The 14039-nt window shown below is 45.9% G+C and overlaps 1 protein-coding gene across 1 annotated transcript in view; it reads right to left on the bottom strand.

Annotated features, from left to right (window-relative positions):
• The window catches only part of UPF1 (UPF1 RNA helicase and ATPase), a 51931-nt gene extending 38340 nt beyond the window's left edge, over positions 1-13591 (bottom strand). Inside the window, exon 1 of the mRNA XM_063455390.1 lies at positions 13080-13591. Within this exon, the coding sequence (XP_063311460.1) occupies positions 13080-13250 (171 nt within the window). The 5' untranslated portion in view covers positions 13251-13591. The remainder of the gene's footprint in view (positions 1-13079) is intronic.
• Positions 13592-14039: the final 448 nt, after the last annotated feature.

The raw sequence follows: 14039 nt of genomic DNA, 5'->3' as shown, positions 1-14039 counted from the left end.
GGAAAACGTATTGACTCTAGTATAAGACTAGGGTGGGAAATGCAGCAGCTACTGGTAAATTTCTAAATAAAATTAGATCCTAAAAAAATTATATTAACTGAATATTTATTTACAGTGTGTGTGTGTACGAGTGCAGTGTGTGTATGAGAATGCAGTGTGTATGAGAATGCAGAGTGTGTGTGTGTGTGAGAGAGATGCAGAGCCTTGGTGGGGGGTGGGCATTTTTAATATTTTTTTTTATTATTATTTTAATTTATTTTTTGTTATATTTATTTATTTTTATAACTATTTTATTAATTTATTTTTTTTTCGTCCCCCCTCCCTGCTTGATACATGGCAGGGAGGGGGGCTCTCCTTCCCTGGTGGTCCAGTGGCATTGACAGTTCGGGGGGGGGGGGGGGGGGGAGGAGGAGGAGGGGGACTGGCAGAGAGCACTTCTCTCCTGCAGCTCCTGTCAGCTCCCTTCTCCTCCGCGCCGGTCCGTGCAGCTCTTCTGTCAGATAACACTGTAAGTCTCGCGAGAGCCGCACTATGACCCTGCGGCTCTCGCGAGACTTACACTGGGAGCTGACAGAGGTGCTGAACGGACCGCCGCGCAGGAGGAGAGAGCTGACAGGAGCTGCAGGAGAGGTAAGTAACCGCACACAGCCCCATTGTCTATATTATGGCAATGTAAATTGCCATAATACAGACAGTGACTCGAGTATAAGCCGAGTTGGGGTTTTTCAGCACAAAAAAATTTACTCGAGTATATACGGTATATATACATACATACATACACACACACACACCCATGAAAGATTTCCCAGAGAGAAATTTTGTGCCTCTGTGGTCCCATGGAACAATGGTCAGCAGATGTAAGAATAAATTGGAACGATCACAATGTTTAGAGCTCGACTCATAAGGGCTCTAAATATTAGGGATCGACCGATATTGATTTTTTAGAGCCGATACCGATACCGATATTCTGTAAACTTTCAGGCCGATAGCCGATATAATTTGCCGATATTCTGTACATTTACCATTTTGGAAAATAAAAACAATTTCTAAAGGTAAATGCACAAAATATAAATGCCATGTGTAGTGGATGCAGTGTGTTTAGACAGGGGAGCTGTGTGTGTTTGTGTAGTGTGTGTGTGTAGTGGATGCAGTGTGTGTTTGTGTAGTGTGAGTGTTGTGGATGCAGTGTGTGTTTGTGTAGTGGATGCAGTGTGTATTTGTCTAGTGTGTGTAGTAGATGCAGTGTGTATTTGTCTAGTGTATATATAATGAAAGCAGAGTGCTTGTGTAGTGTGCGTAAAGTGAATGCAGTGTGTGTGTAAAGTGAATGCTGTATATACTAAATGCAAAGTGTGTGTGTGTTTGTGTAGTGTGTGCATATAAGGAATGCAGAGTGTGTGTATTTGTGTAGTGTGTGTATAGTGAATGTAGTGTGTTTATATAATGCAGAGTGTGTGTGTTTGTATGGTGTGTGTATATAATGCAGTGTGTTTGTGTAGTGTTTGTATAGTGTGTGTATATAATGCAGTGTGTTTGTATAGTGTGTGTATATAATACAGTGTGTGTTTGTATAGTGTGTGTGTGTGTGTGTATATAATACAGTGTGTGTGTGTATATATAATACAGTGTGTGTATATAATACAGTGTGTTTGTGTAGTGTGCATTATATACACACACACACTATACAAACACACACTGCATTATATACACATACTATACAAACACACACTGCATTATATACACAAATACTATACAAACACACACTGCATTATTATACACACACACACTGCATTACACTGTGTGCAGAATTATTAGGCAAATTAGTATTTTGACCACATCATCCTCTTTATGCATGTTGTCTTACTCCAAGCTGCATAGGCTCGAAAGCCTACTACCAATTAAGCATATTAGGTGATGTGCATCTCTGTAATGAGAAGGGGTGTGGTCTAATGACATCAACACCCTATATCAGGTGTGCATAATTATTAGGCAACTTCCTTTCCTTTGGCAAAATGGGTCAAAAGAAGGACTTGACAGGCTCAGAAAAGTCAAAAATAGTGAGATATCTTGCAGAGGGATGCAGCACTCTTAAAATTGCAAAGCTTCTGAAGCGTGATCATCGAACAATCAAGCGTTTCATTCAAAATAGTCAACAGGGTCGCAAGAAGCGTGTGGAGAAACCAAGGCGCAAAATAACTGCCCATGAACTGAGAAAAGTCAAGCGTGCAGCTGCCAAGATGCCACTTGCCACCAGTTTGGCCATATTTCAGAGCTGCAACATCACTGGAGTGCCCAAAAGCACAAGGTGTGCAATACTCAGAGACATGGCCAAGGTAAGAAAGGCTGAAAGACGACCACCACTGAACAAGACACACAAGCTGAAACGTCAGGACTGGGCCAAGAAATATCTCAAGACTGATTTTTCTAAGGTTTTATGGACTGATGAAATGAGAGTGAGTCTTGATGGGCCTGTGGCTGGATTGGTAAAGGGCAGAGAGCTCCAGTCCGACTCAGACGCCAGCAAGGTGGAGGTGGAGTACTGGTTTGGGCTGGTATCATCAAAGATGAGCTTGTGGGGCCTTTTCGGGTTGAGGATGGAGTCAAGCTCAACTGCCAGTTTCTGGAAGACACCTTCTTCAAGCAGTGGTACAGGAAGAAGTCTGCATCCTTCAAGAAAAACATGATTTCCATGCAGGACAATGCTCCATCACACACGTCCAAGTACTCCACAGCGTGGCTGGCAAGAAAGGGTATAAAAGAAGAAAATCTAATGACATGGCCTCCTTGTTCACCTGATCTGAACCCCATTGAGAACCTGTGGTCCATCATCAAATGTGAGATTTACAAGGAGGGAAAACAGTACACCTCTCTGAGCAGTGTCTGGTAGGCTGTGGTTGCTGCTGCACGCAATGTTGATGGTGAACAGATCAAAACACTGACAGAATCCATGGATGGCAGGATTTTGAGTGTCCTTGCAAAGAAAGGTGGCTATATTGGTCACTGATTTGTTTTTGTTATGTTTTTGAATGTCAGAAATTTATATTTGTGAATGATGAGATGTTATATTGGTTTCACTGGTAAAAATAAATAATTGAAATGGGTATATATTTGTTTTATGTTACGTTGCCTAATAATTATGCACAGTAATGGTCACCTGCACACACAGATATCCCCCTAAAATAGCTAAAACTAAAAACAAACTAAAAACTACTTAAAAAAATATTCAGCTTTGATATTAATGAGTTTTTTGGGTTCATTGAGAACATGGTTGTTGTTCAATAATAAAATTAATCCTCAAAAATACAACTTGCCTAATAATTCTGCACTCCCTGTATATACACACACACACTGCATTATATACACAAATACTATACAAACACACACTGCATTATATACACAAATACTATACAAACACACACTGCATTATATACACACATACTATACAAACACACACTGCATTATATACACACACACACTGCATTATATACACACATACCATACAAACACACACTGCATTATTATACACACACACTATATAAACACTGCATTATATACACAGTGTGTTTGTGTAGTGTATAATAATGGAGTGTGTGTGTAAGGGGGCATTTTTTTATTAAATATTAAATTATAATTTTTTATATATTTAATAATTATTATTATTATAGATTTTTTGTTGTCCCCCCTCCCTGCTTGTTGCCTGGCCAGGGAGGGGGGAATATAGCAATCCCTGGTGGTCCAGTGGCATTGGCTGAGCTGGGGGGGGGGGGGGGGGCGGGTAGCAAACGTTTACTCACCTCCCAGCAGCTCCTGCAGCTCCCCAGTGTAACTATCGCGGCCAGCTTGCCGTGCGGAGCGTTGCCATGGTAACCCATGGCAACGCTCTGACGGCCGCTGGTCTCGCGAGAGTTACACTGGGAGCTGGAGGAGCTGCTGGGAGGTGAGTAAACGTTTGCTACCCGCCCCCCAGGACCGCCGGGCTTGTAATGAGCCTGGTGGTCCTAGGAGGTATTGTCGGCAATATCGGTATCTCTATTGGCCGATACCGATTTTGCCGAAAATACCGAATATCGGCCGATTATATCGGTAAAACCGATAATCGGTCGATCCCTACTAAATATAGTGTACATATTGCCCTGTGATGGGTTTTTATGTTTACACTGCATAGGATATACCAGACATCGTATAGCAAGAGCATCTTTTACCATTGTGTGCGCAATCACCTTGTTAATTATTGTATTCCTACGTATGTATTTGTATTTTTAGTGTTTTTTGTGACAAAGGACTTGGGTGATTTTTTTAAGCTGCACTGGGTTACTTGTTTTTTAATGTTAGATCGTAGCGCCATTTTTTCTATATACGGTTCATATCTTGCTGCATAGTCTTATTGTAGATTGCAAGTATAATTACAGCGCTATGGAATTTGTTGGCGCTATATAAACAAAACCGTACAGCATTACTTTTTCCACATGATAATTGTTATAAAACTTAAAGATACAGATTTTGGTTTTCTTTAGAAGTGATCCACGCAAGCACATTTTATAACTGCTCTCAGTACAGAAGAGTACAATGACACTTTTGATGTACGAGATTTACATTTTTTATAGAGCTATATTCAGGCTGCTACGTATTTCCTGTGTAAGTAGGCAATAGGCCTTTTCCTGACGTTTGTTGCAAAACATTCTGAAAATTTAAAGGGTTATTCCGAGCACCACGACCACTTTAATGTTTTGAAGTTGTACTATTGTGAGCAGTCTTTCAGTTTGAAAGAAGAGAGAAATTGGACAAAGCTGCAGGAGGAGTAAACATCCAGCAGCATCATTAGCTAGCCTGGAATGAGAATTCAGGGCCTGCTAATGTTAAAGGGACATACATCGCTTTGTGAAAACCATCTAACCAATTCAAAAGCTTTAGGTTTGAAAGAGAAAGTTGTCTCACTCTACATGCTGAAAAAACAGGTAAATATGATTTTTTCTTTAAATGTTTCTACACACTCTGACACAGATCTAACCAACACAGATCTAACAAATGCTGAATAAGTGCATTTTGGAATGCCTGATTTTCACATGTGCAGTTCTCTTCACCTTCCATCCCCCCCCCCCGCCCGAGAGGTGTTTCCCAACAATGCAACGCGACCAAGTTTATAGTTCGTTTATCAATAGTTATACCGTACTTTTCAACTTCTTGCTTTATTTTGGTAGGTAAATTTGATTAAAAGTGTTTGCTGGTTAAAAAAAAATAATTGTCAAGTGACGCATGTCGCTTTAAATCATGGCACACACAGCAGGATGCCAGCAAGTGTTACTCCAACTAAAATAAACTGTTTTAATACACCAATGGTTTTTGATGGAGTAACCCTTTAATCTTGAAGAATGTGAATCTGCAACTGAGTTCTAGTGACATCTTATAAACATTAGCAGGAAAAAACACGCTTATTCTGTAAAACTGTAATAGGCACTATGCAAGATGTTTATTATAAAGTATAAATTGACTTAAATTGCAGTTAAAATACAATAGCGTAAGCAATACATGCCTTTTTTAGGTCAGGGTGGAATATCCAACAGCTAATACTATATTTGTTGTTCAATTTAATTGGACTAAGATAATAAAATAAGCATTAGCTAATCTGAACCAATGAGTTTAAACAGAGGGATACTAATAACCAAAACCCTCAAAAATATACAACGCCAAATATGGTGATATTTTCTCCAAAAACAGGGAAAGAATGTTCACAGAAATACATTAGAAATGTCCAATAATTTTGGATGGCCATAAGTAGACATTAAAGGAACATCAAATTTAGAAATAGAAACCTGTATTTCTGTTATTGATGTCTGAGCTATGCTGTAGTTATTCTGGAGAATATAGTGTCCCTTTAACTGTCGCAACCCACAGAGTTTAAATGAAAACTCACTTAACCGGCCCTCTGTGGCAATAACCTCACAGCGGTGGGTGTTACCAGTCTGTAACACCCACCTCTGGTCCTCCCACACTCCTCCTCTGCTCTTTGTTGATTTGCCATTTGGAGACACTTCCCAAGCTGAGCAAATCTCCATGACGCTGACACGCTCTTTGTTGCCAATGCCTGAAGAGAGTGATGCCACGTCACTCTGGTTTTATACCCCATAGCCAGCGCTAGCAGCGCCGGTGTTCTATCATTCTGCCAAGTGAGGGTTCAAATTAGGGTTAGGTAAGTGCTTCTAACCTCTCTCACTCTCTATTCTTACCCTAACCCTTTGGGGAAAGGGTAAAAATAGAGTGAGAAATCACAATTTAGTGATATTCCCCTGTTGTGAAATATCACTAAATGTGAACAAGTCCCTAATCCTAACCCTAATTTGAACCTTAACATTAACCCTAAATGTCCCATGTCCTGAGCTTAGTGAATGCACTAACTATAATGAAAGTGTAAAACTAGTTTTACTTACCTTCCAGGACCTGACTGTGGAGGAGTAGCAGGAGTGCTAGCACGCATGTGCAGCACAGGATCCAGCTGATTCCCCTCCCCGGAAGTGACGAGGGTATAGAATTCTGACGGGTATGGCACAATGATAGAACACCGGCTAGGAAGTTATAGCAACCATGGGTGGAGAGCGACCTCCTGTGAGAGTATGCAGCCATTGACTAGGAACCAACTCTAGTGCTGTCTGAGTGACTGTCACTAGAGTCATTACTAGGCAGCAATGTAAACACTGCTTTTTCTCTGAGAAGCAATGTTTACATTTACATTAATCCTGGCTACTAACCTGGCTCCAAGATTCCAAGCAAATGTGTCACGTTCTACATTAAAATTACATTAAATTACATTAATGACATTTGAATGCTGTAAACTGGCAAACAGATTCCATCAAGTTAAAAAGTGTGCAATTAATTTGCATAACAGTTATATGCCAGGGTGTACTTGGAAAGTACCAAAGTCCCCATGTATCCTTCCTAGTTAAATCTCATTTACATTGGCTGTTCCCTCTTATAACACACAGCGAGTCAAAAATAAGGTCTGACACTGTCAGGACCTTAGGTTTGCTATCAAACAGAAATAATGGTTAGTATAAAAGTAATCTTCACCAACACTCCTCCAGGGACATAGAAACCCCACGCTATTCGAGACACAATGCTCACAACACACCATACGTAGGGGTTTAATATCCTCCTTCTACAAAACAATCCGCCGAAGTCAGGATGAGTCCTTACCGAATTACACCACACATTGGGACAAAGAATTGTCCACCCAAACACAGGCCAAAGACTGGCAAACAATTTTCCGAAACATATTCCATACATCCAGGAGCAATAGCACCCACGAAAGCAACTATAAGAGAGATTCCAGATGGCACTACACGCCAACTCGCATCAACAGATTCTTCCCCAACACGTCCAAAACATGTTGGAGATGCAAACAAGCTGAGGGAACCACGGGTCATATCTGGTGGTCATATCTGCCCTATGATCCAAGACTATTGGAGAAAAATTATCACCCTCATTCGCACCATCACTAACATCAACCTCCCCCAAACGCCTGAAACCTTGCTATTCCTCACATACCCCCAACCGTTAAGCAGATGCCAACGCATCCTGCTCAACCACCTCCTAGCGGCAGCCAACGCTCTCATCCCCACGATGTGGAAACAAACCACAGCCCCGGCCATTAGAGCCTGGATTACCAAGGTTGACTCGGTTAGAACAATGGAGGAGCTGTCTTACTCCTTCACTCTTAAGTATGACGAATACCATGCCACCTGGGTGCCATGGCTCAAATTCCTCCAAGGTAACAATGTTAAGGGGAAAACCACCACTCTCTCCCCCCCCCCCCCCCCCTCCAGACCATATCCCACGCCCTCCCTCGAACACGGCCGACCTCAGGGGCTGACAAGCCGTATTGACCACTTAATCTGTTGCATAACCCACTATACCACCACCTGGCGTCTTCATCCACTAGTTGCTGCCTTACCCCCGAAGTACGGTAACTGCGTACTCCACCTTACCATACCTGATAACCCGCTGTTACGCCATCCCATGCTCTCCGCTCCTCAATATATATTACACTTTAGTTCTATACTCACAGGTCCTCCACTGACCTATCCCCATTTCCAACAATGCAGATACCATATCCTATTTGGTTGTTGATCTCACTGTATTGTTATACTGTTTACGACCCATAATTTGACTTTGTACGCCATGTATCCATGTCTATGTATATCTTGAAACGATACCATCCTATATATAGTTGTGTCGATCCATATCTATGCGCAGGAAAGTCGAGTCGAGACCAGACGCTCTTCCATCTCAGCGCTGAAAACGCATAGCTCACATCGTAACGCATCCTTTTGTATTTCTACCAATGTTGTATTTCTATCATTGTAGTATTCAATCTGTGACGAAATGTTATCTTATTTGAAAAAATAAAAACTTAAAAACAAACAAAAAAAAAAGAAGTAATCTTCAGCATTGGCTTTCCTACCCACTGCTACACTTCAGGCCCTACTCACTGCCAGACTGTATGTGCAGACTGGATATCGCTGTGCAGGTTCCTGTATGGTGAATGGGGAAGATGTGACATAACTAAAGTACAATTTATGCATGAAGCAACTGTCAATCACTGTTTACGCTGAGATTCTTTTTGTTTCTGAGATGGGTAAAGACCATTTTAGAGGCAGGTGAAATTTAGAAACAAATTCACTATAAGGAGTCATACATCTTTAGGTGAAGTAGAGTCGAGATTTTCTTTGTGGAACCATACAACGACCATTAACTCTTAGTCTGTTCTGGACAGTTGGGCCCATCTCAGTTTTCTCCCGTTTTCCCCTCTTTTATCCAAATGAGTACACATATGAAACACACAAACATGGGGCATATTTACATTAATTTAGCTTGGAATATTGAGCTGGACATTGTACTATTGATAAACTGTCACCGAGTCACTCCGAAGGACACTGCAATATCTCTTTTACTTACGTACAAAAATATATTTCAAATATTATAAAAATTAAAAAGAAGTATCTATTATTACCCTAACCTACACTACAAACTATCAATATGCCAAACTTGATTTGTAATCATCACCTTTAAATGCAGAAATTGACAGATTACATAAATTATCAATTATTTTTTTTATTAAAAAAAAGGTCATATTAGATTGAGACTATTCACCAAAGTTATGTAAAGACACAATAGGATATAAAAACGAAACCGCTACTACTTTACTTTTAAGAAAAATGCACGTTACCTAGATAAAGGAAAGGTGGCTACAACTGTATGTAAAGTGCAAGTCCTTTATTATACCGGAGTCCTTTATTATACCCAAATGAGCTATACAGTCTTGAAATATCATTGACTACGGTCTTACGTGTTCCCACATTGCACTGCCGCAATCTATAATGAATACGGCGGCGAGGCTCATTTTCCTGTCCGCTCGCACCTCCCACGCCTCCCCGCTCTGTCAGTCCCTGCATTGGCTTCCAGTTAGATATAAGGCTCAATTTAAGATTCTGGTGCTTGCTTACAAGTCCCTACATAATACTGCTCCAACCTACCTATCCTCCCTAATACACAAGTATATCCCATCGAGGCCCCTACGCTCTGCCAAAGACCTACGTATATCCTCTGTCCGTACGCCCGCCTCCAAGATTTCTCCAGGGTAGAGATGTCCCGAACAGTTCGCCGGCGAACATAGCTTGTTCGCGGTCGCCGCGGCGGGCGAACATATGCGATGTTCGGTCCGCCCCCTATTCGTCACCATTGAGTAAACTTTGACCCTGTACCTCACAGTCAGCAGACACATTCCAGCCTATCAGCAGCAGACCCTCCCTCCTCCATGACGAATAGGGGGCGGACCGAACATTGCATATGTTCGCCCGCCGCGGCGACCGTGAACAAGCTATGTTCGCCGGCGAACTGTTTGGGACATCTTTACTCCAGGGCTGCACCTCTTCTGTGGAACTCCCTTCCCTTCTCCATAAGAATTTCACCCAGTCTCCACTCATTAAAAAAAAATCATTGAAAACTCACTTCTTCAAGAAAGCATATCAATTAAACTGTTAGCAAGTTTTTATCCCCCATGACTCCTCTCCCGCAACTGTCAAAAATTACCTACTAAGCCCTCAATTAATACTTTTCTAGCAACCTACTTTGTACCCCAGCTTTTACCCTTTGTGTCACTATACCCCACTCCCTCTAGAATGTAAGCTCATTGAGCAGAGCCCTCCATCTCTCTGTTCCTGTACGTCCAATTATCTGGTTAAAATTACATGTCTGCTAGTCCACCCATTGTACAGCGCTACGGAATGTGATGGCGCTATATAAATAAAATAATAATAGTTGACATAGAAGTGCGTAAATGTATTGCGCTCATCTTCTTACTCTTAAGAAAAGCTAGTTCTGCTTTCATCTTCTACAAAGAAGCTATCCAGCCTTCTCAATCTTGACACATACAAAAACTACAACTATAAAATTGAAATATACCCACATTCTAAAATTCCGGAACGTGTGCAATTGTCGTGAATGGTTTAAAAAAAAAAAAAAAAAGAATTTATTTGAAAGGTGAGTCCATTTTGCATGATATACAATTTACTAAATTTCCAGTTCTCCTGACAAACACCAAGTGGCCCAAAAAGATAAACTTCACCACTACAATAAACTATATAGAGCCTATACCAGTGATGGCAAAGCTATGGCACGCCGGGCCCTCTGTGGGCACGCGGCCATAGGTTCACCATCAATGCAGAGTAGGCACCTGCCTGCCCGAAACGGCAGGCGCCTACTCTGCTTCCGGGTCGGGAGCAGGGGGAGGGATCTGTGATGCAGCTCCCCTGTCCTCCCGCGCGATGCTGTGTGGAGTGTTGCTGAGCGTTACCATGGCAACGCTCCACACAGCATCGCGCGGGACGAGAGGGGAGCTGATTCACAGATCCCTCCCCCTGCAGTGCTTACCACCACCGGACCACCAGGGATGGCTGTGCCGCCCCCCCCCCCCCACTTCATTAAAGGTATGAAGGAGGGAGGGAGTGGTACTGACACACAGCACCCCTACCCCCCCAGCAACAGGACCCCTACCCCCCCCACAGCAGTACCCCTACCCCCCCCCCCACAGCAGTACCCCTACCCCCCCCCACAGCAGTACCCCTACCCCCCCCCCCCACAGCAGTACCCCTACCCCCCCCCCACAGCAGTACCCCTACCCCCCCCCACAGCAGTACCCCTACCACCCCCCCACAGCAGTACCCCTACCACCCCCCCACAGCAGTACCCCTACCCCCCCCCCACAGCAGTACCCCTACCCCCCCCCCACAGGAGTACCCCAACTCCCCCCCCACAGGAGTACCCCTACCCCCCCCCACAGGAGTACCCCTACCACCCCCCCCACAGGAGTACCCCTACCACCCCCCCCACAGGAGTACCCCTACCACCCCCCCCACAGGAGTACCCCTACCACCCCCCCCACAGGAGTACCCCTACCACCCCCCCCACAGGAGTACCCCTACCACCCCCCCACAGGAGTACCCCTACCACCCCCCCCACAGGAGTACCCCTACCACCCCCCCACAGGAGTACCCCTACCACCCCCCCCACAGGAGTACCCCTACCACCCCCCCCACAGGAGTACCCCTACCACCCCCCCCACAGGAGTACCCCTACCACCCCCCCCACAGGAGTACCCCTACCACCCCCCCACAGGAGTACCCCTACCACCCCCCCCACAGGAGTACCCCTACACCCCCCCACAACAGTACCCCTACCACCCCCCACAACAGTACCCCTACCACCCCCACAACAGTACCCCTACCACCCCCACAACAGTACCCCTACCCCCCCACAGCAGTACCCCTACCCCCCCCAGCAGTACTCCTACCCCCCCACAACAGTACCCCTATCCCCCAGCACCCCTATTCCCCAGCAGTAACCCTACCCCCCCCAGCAGTACCCCTACCCCCCCACACAGTACCCCTCTCACACAGCACCCCCCCACACACACTCTTACACGGCACCCCCCCACACACACACACTTATACGGCACCTCCCCACACACACACACTTATACGGCACCTCCCCCCCCCACACACACTTATACGGCACCTCCCCCCCCCACACACACTTATACGGCACCTCCCCACACACACATACGGCACCTCCCCACACACATACGGCACCTCCCCACACACACACACATACGGCACCCCCCCCACACACACACACTTACACGGCACACTCCCCCCACACACTTACACAGCGCACCTCCCCCACACACTTACACAGCGCACCTCCCCCACACACTTACACAGCGCACCTCCCCCACACACTTACACAGCGCACCTCCCCCACACACTTACACAGCGCACCTCCCCCACACACTTACACAGCGCACCTCCCCCACACACTTACACAGCGCACCCCCCCCACACACTTACACAGCGCACCCCCCCCCACACAGCGCACCCCCCCCCACACACTTACACAGCACCCCCCCCCCCCCCACACTTACACAGCACCCCCCCCCCCACACTTACACAGCACCCCCCCCCCCACACTTACACAGCACCCCCCCCCCCCCACACGCACCCCCGTGTTGGCACTTTAAGGAAAAAAAAGTTGGCATGTATTGCGGTTTGGGCACTCGGGATCAAAAAGGTTCGCCATCACTGGCCTATACCAACAACATGTCAAGATTACTTATTACTATTTTTGACACTCAAATAGCTCCAACTTATTCTGAGGGGGCTTTACATTATTAGTAATATTAATAATTATAACATTAACACGATACCAAAACACTTGCCCAACTTTGGAAACAAAGATTAAGAAAACCAACCCCCCTCCCCCCCCCCCCAGAGTGCGCACTGAGTAACACATGGAGTCATGACACTGTCCCGGTAACACATGGAGTCATGACACTGTCATTATCCAGGGCAGGATCCCAGGCGGCCGGGGTCACTCCGGGCCCAGTCACTATGGATGCAGCCTGCCGGTGATTATAACTGGCCAGCTCTGAGCCGGGGGGCAGGGTGCCAGCGCAGGGCACACGAGGTCCCCCTAGGCCGCGCCGTCACTCTCCCTCCCTCCCTGTGTCTCCCGGAAGCCGTGCGGCCTACCTGTCCGTCCAGCTGGCTCTGCGTCTGGCCCTGTGTCTGGGTCTGGCTGGGCAGCGTGAAGTCGGTGAACTCGAACTCCGAGCCCTGAGTGTCGGCCCCGAGCAGCTCGACCTCCTCCGTGTCGAGGAAGGTGAGGGTCTGCGAACTCGGGCCGTACGCCTCCACGCTCATGGCGGTGACCGGGTCGGGCTGCGCGCTGTGTGTCCGGGGTGGAGGAGGGGGCGGCCGCTCTGTGTCTGCCTGCAGGAAGTTGCGCTCCGTCACCTCTGTATAGAGCGCTGCGCGGGCAACGGAAACCGAACGGCAGGAGGGAATCAAACCGCCGGAGCTCGAGCACCCACCACCGCAAATTACGTCACACGTCGCCGCACTGCAAGAGGCGCGCTTGCGCGGGGTTCTGACGTCAGCGCGCCGGGCACCACGACGACTGCTGTATAGGTTGCTACGGGCAACTCTCAGGCTCCGAGGAGGGGAGTGCAGCCAGGGTGACTCTACCTTAGTCAATGAGGAGATAGAGTACTGGGACAAGGGCTCAGGCTGTGTGTGGATTATGATATACAGAATAGGGAAATGGGCAATAGTGGCACCGAGCGCTAAACACCAGAGACAATGCTTGCATTGTGACAGCTCTGACAGTGGTCCCACTGTGTGCAAAGTCCCTCAAACGCAGTGTGAACGAAATGTAATTTAACACAACCGTAGTCACCAAAATGGTTCCTGTGCGAAGATAGGGCTGCGGTTTGTCTCGTGCGTTTAGAACTCTTCTGTCCTACCTGCGAGTGACGCAAATTCCACGCAGACAGTGAGCAAATGACAGCAGGGCACACAACATGCAGGAATTACTGCCTACGTCCTAATTTTATAATATTAAAAATCAATAATGAAACGGTAAATTAGTTATGCGTACCTGTGATAGCACTCCACATTTTGTAGCAAAGTCATAAGGATTCACTCATATGT

Source organism: Pelobates fuscus, chromosome 5 (assembly GCF_036172605.1).
Source record: "Pelobates fuscus isolate aPelFus1 chromosome 5, aPelFus1.pri, whole genome shotgun sequence".
NCBI lineage: Eukaryota > Metazoa > Chordata > Amphibia > Anura > Pelobatidae > Pelobates > Pelobates fuscus.
Note: the sequence above shows the minus strand (reverse complement) of the source record. Positions and strands in the feature narration are given on the sequence as shown.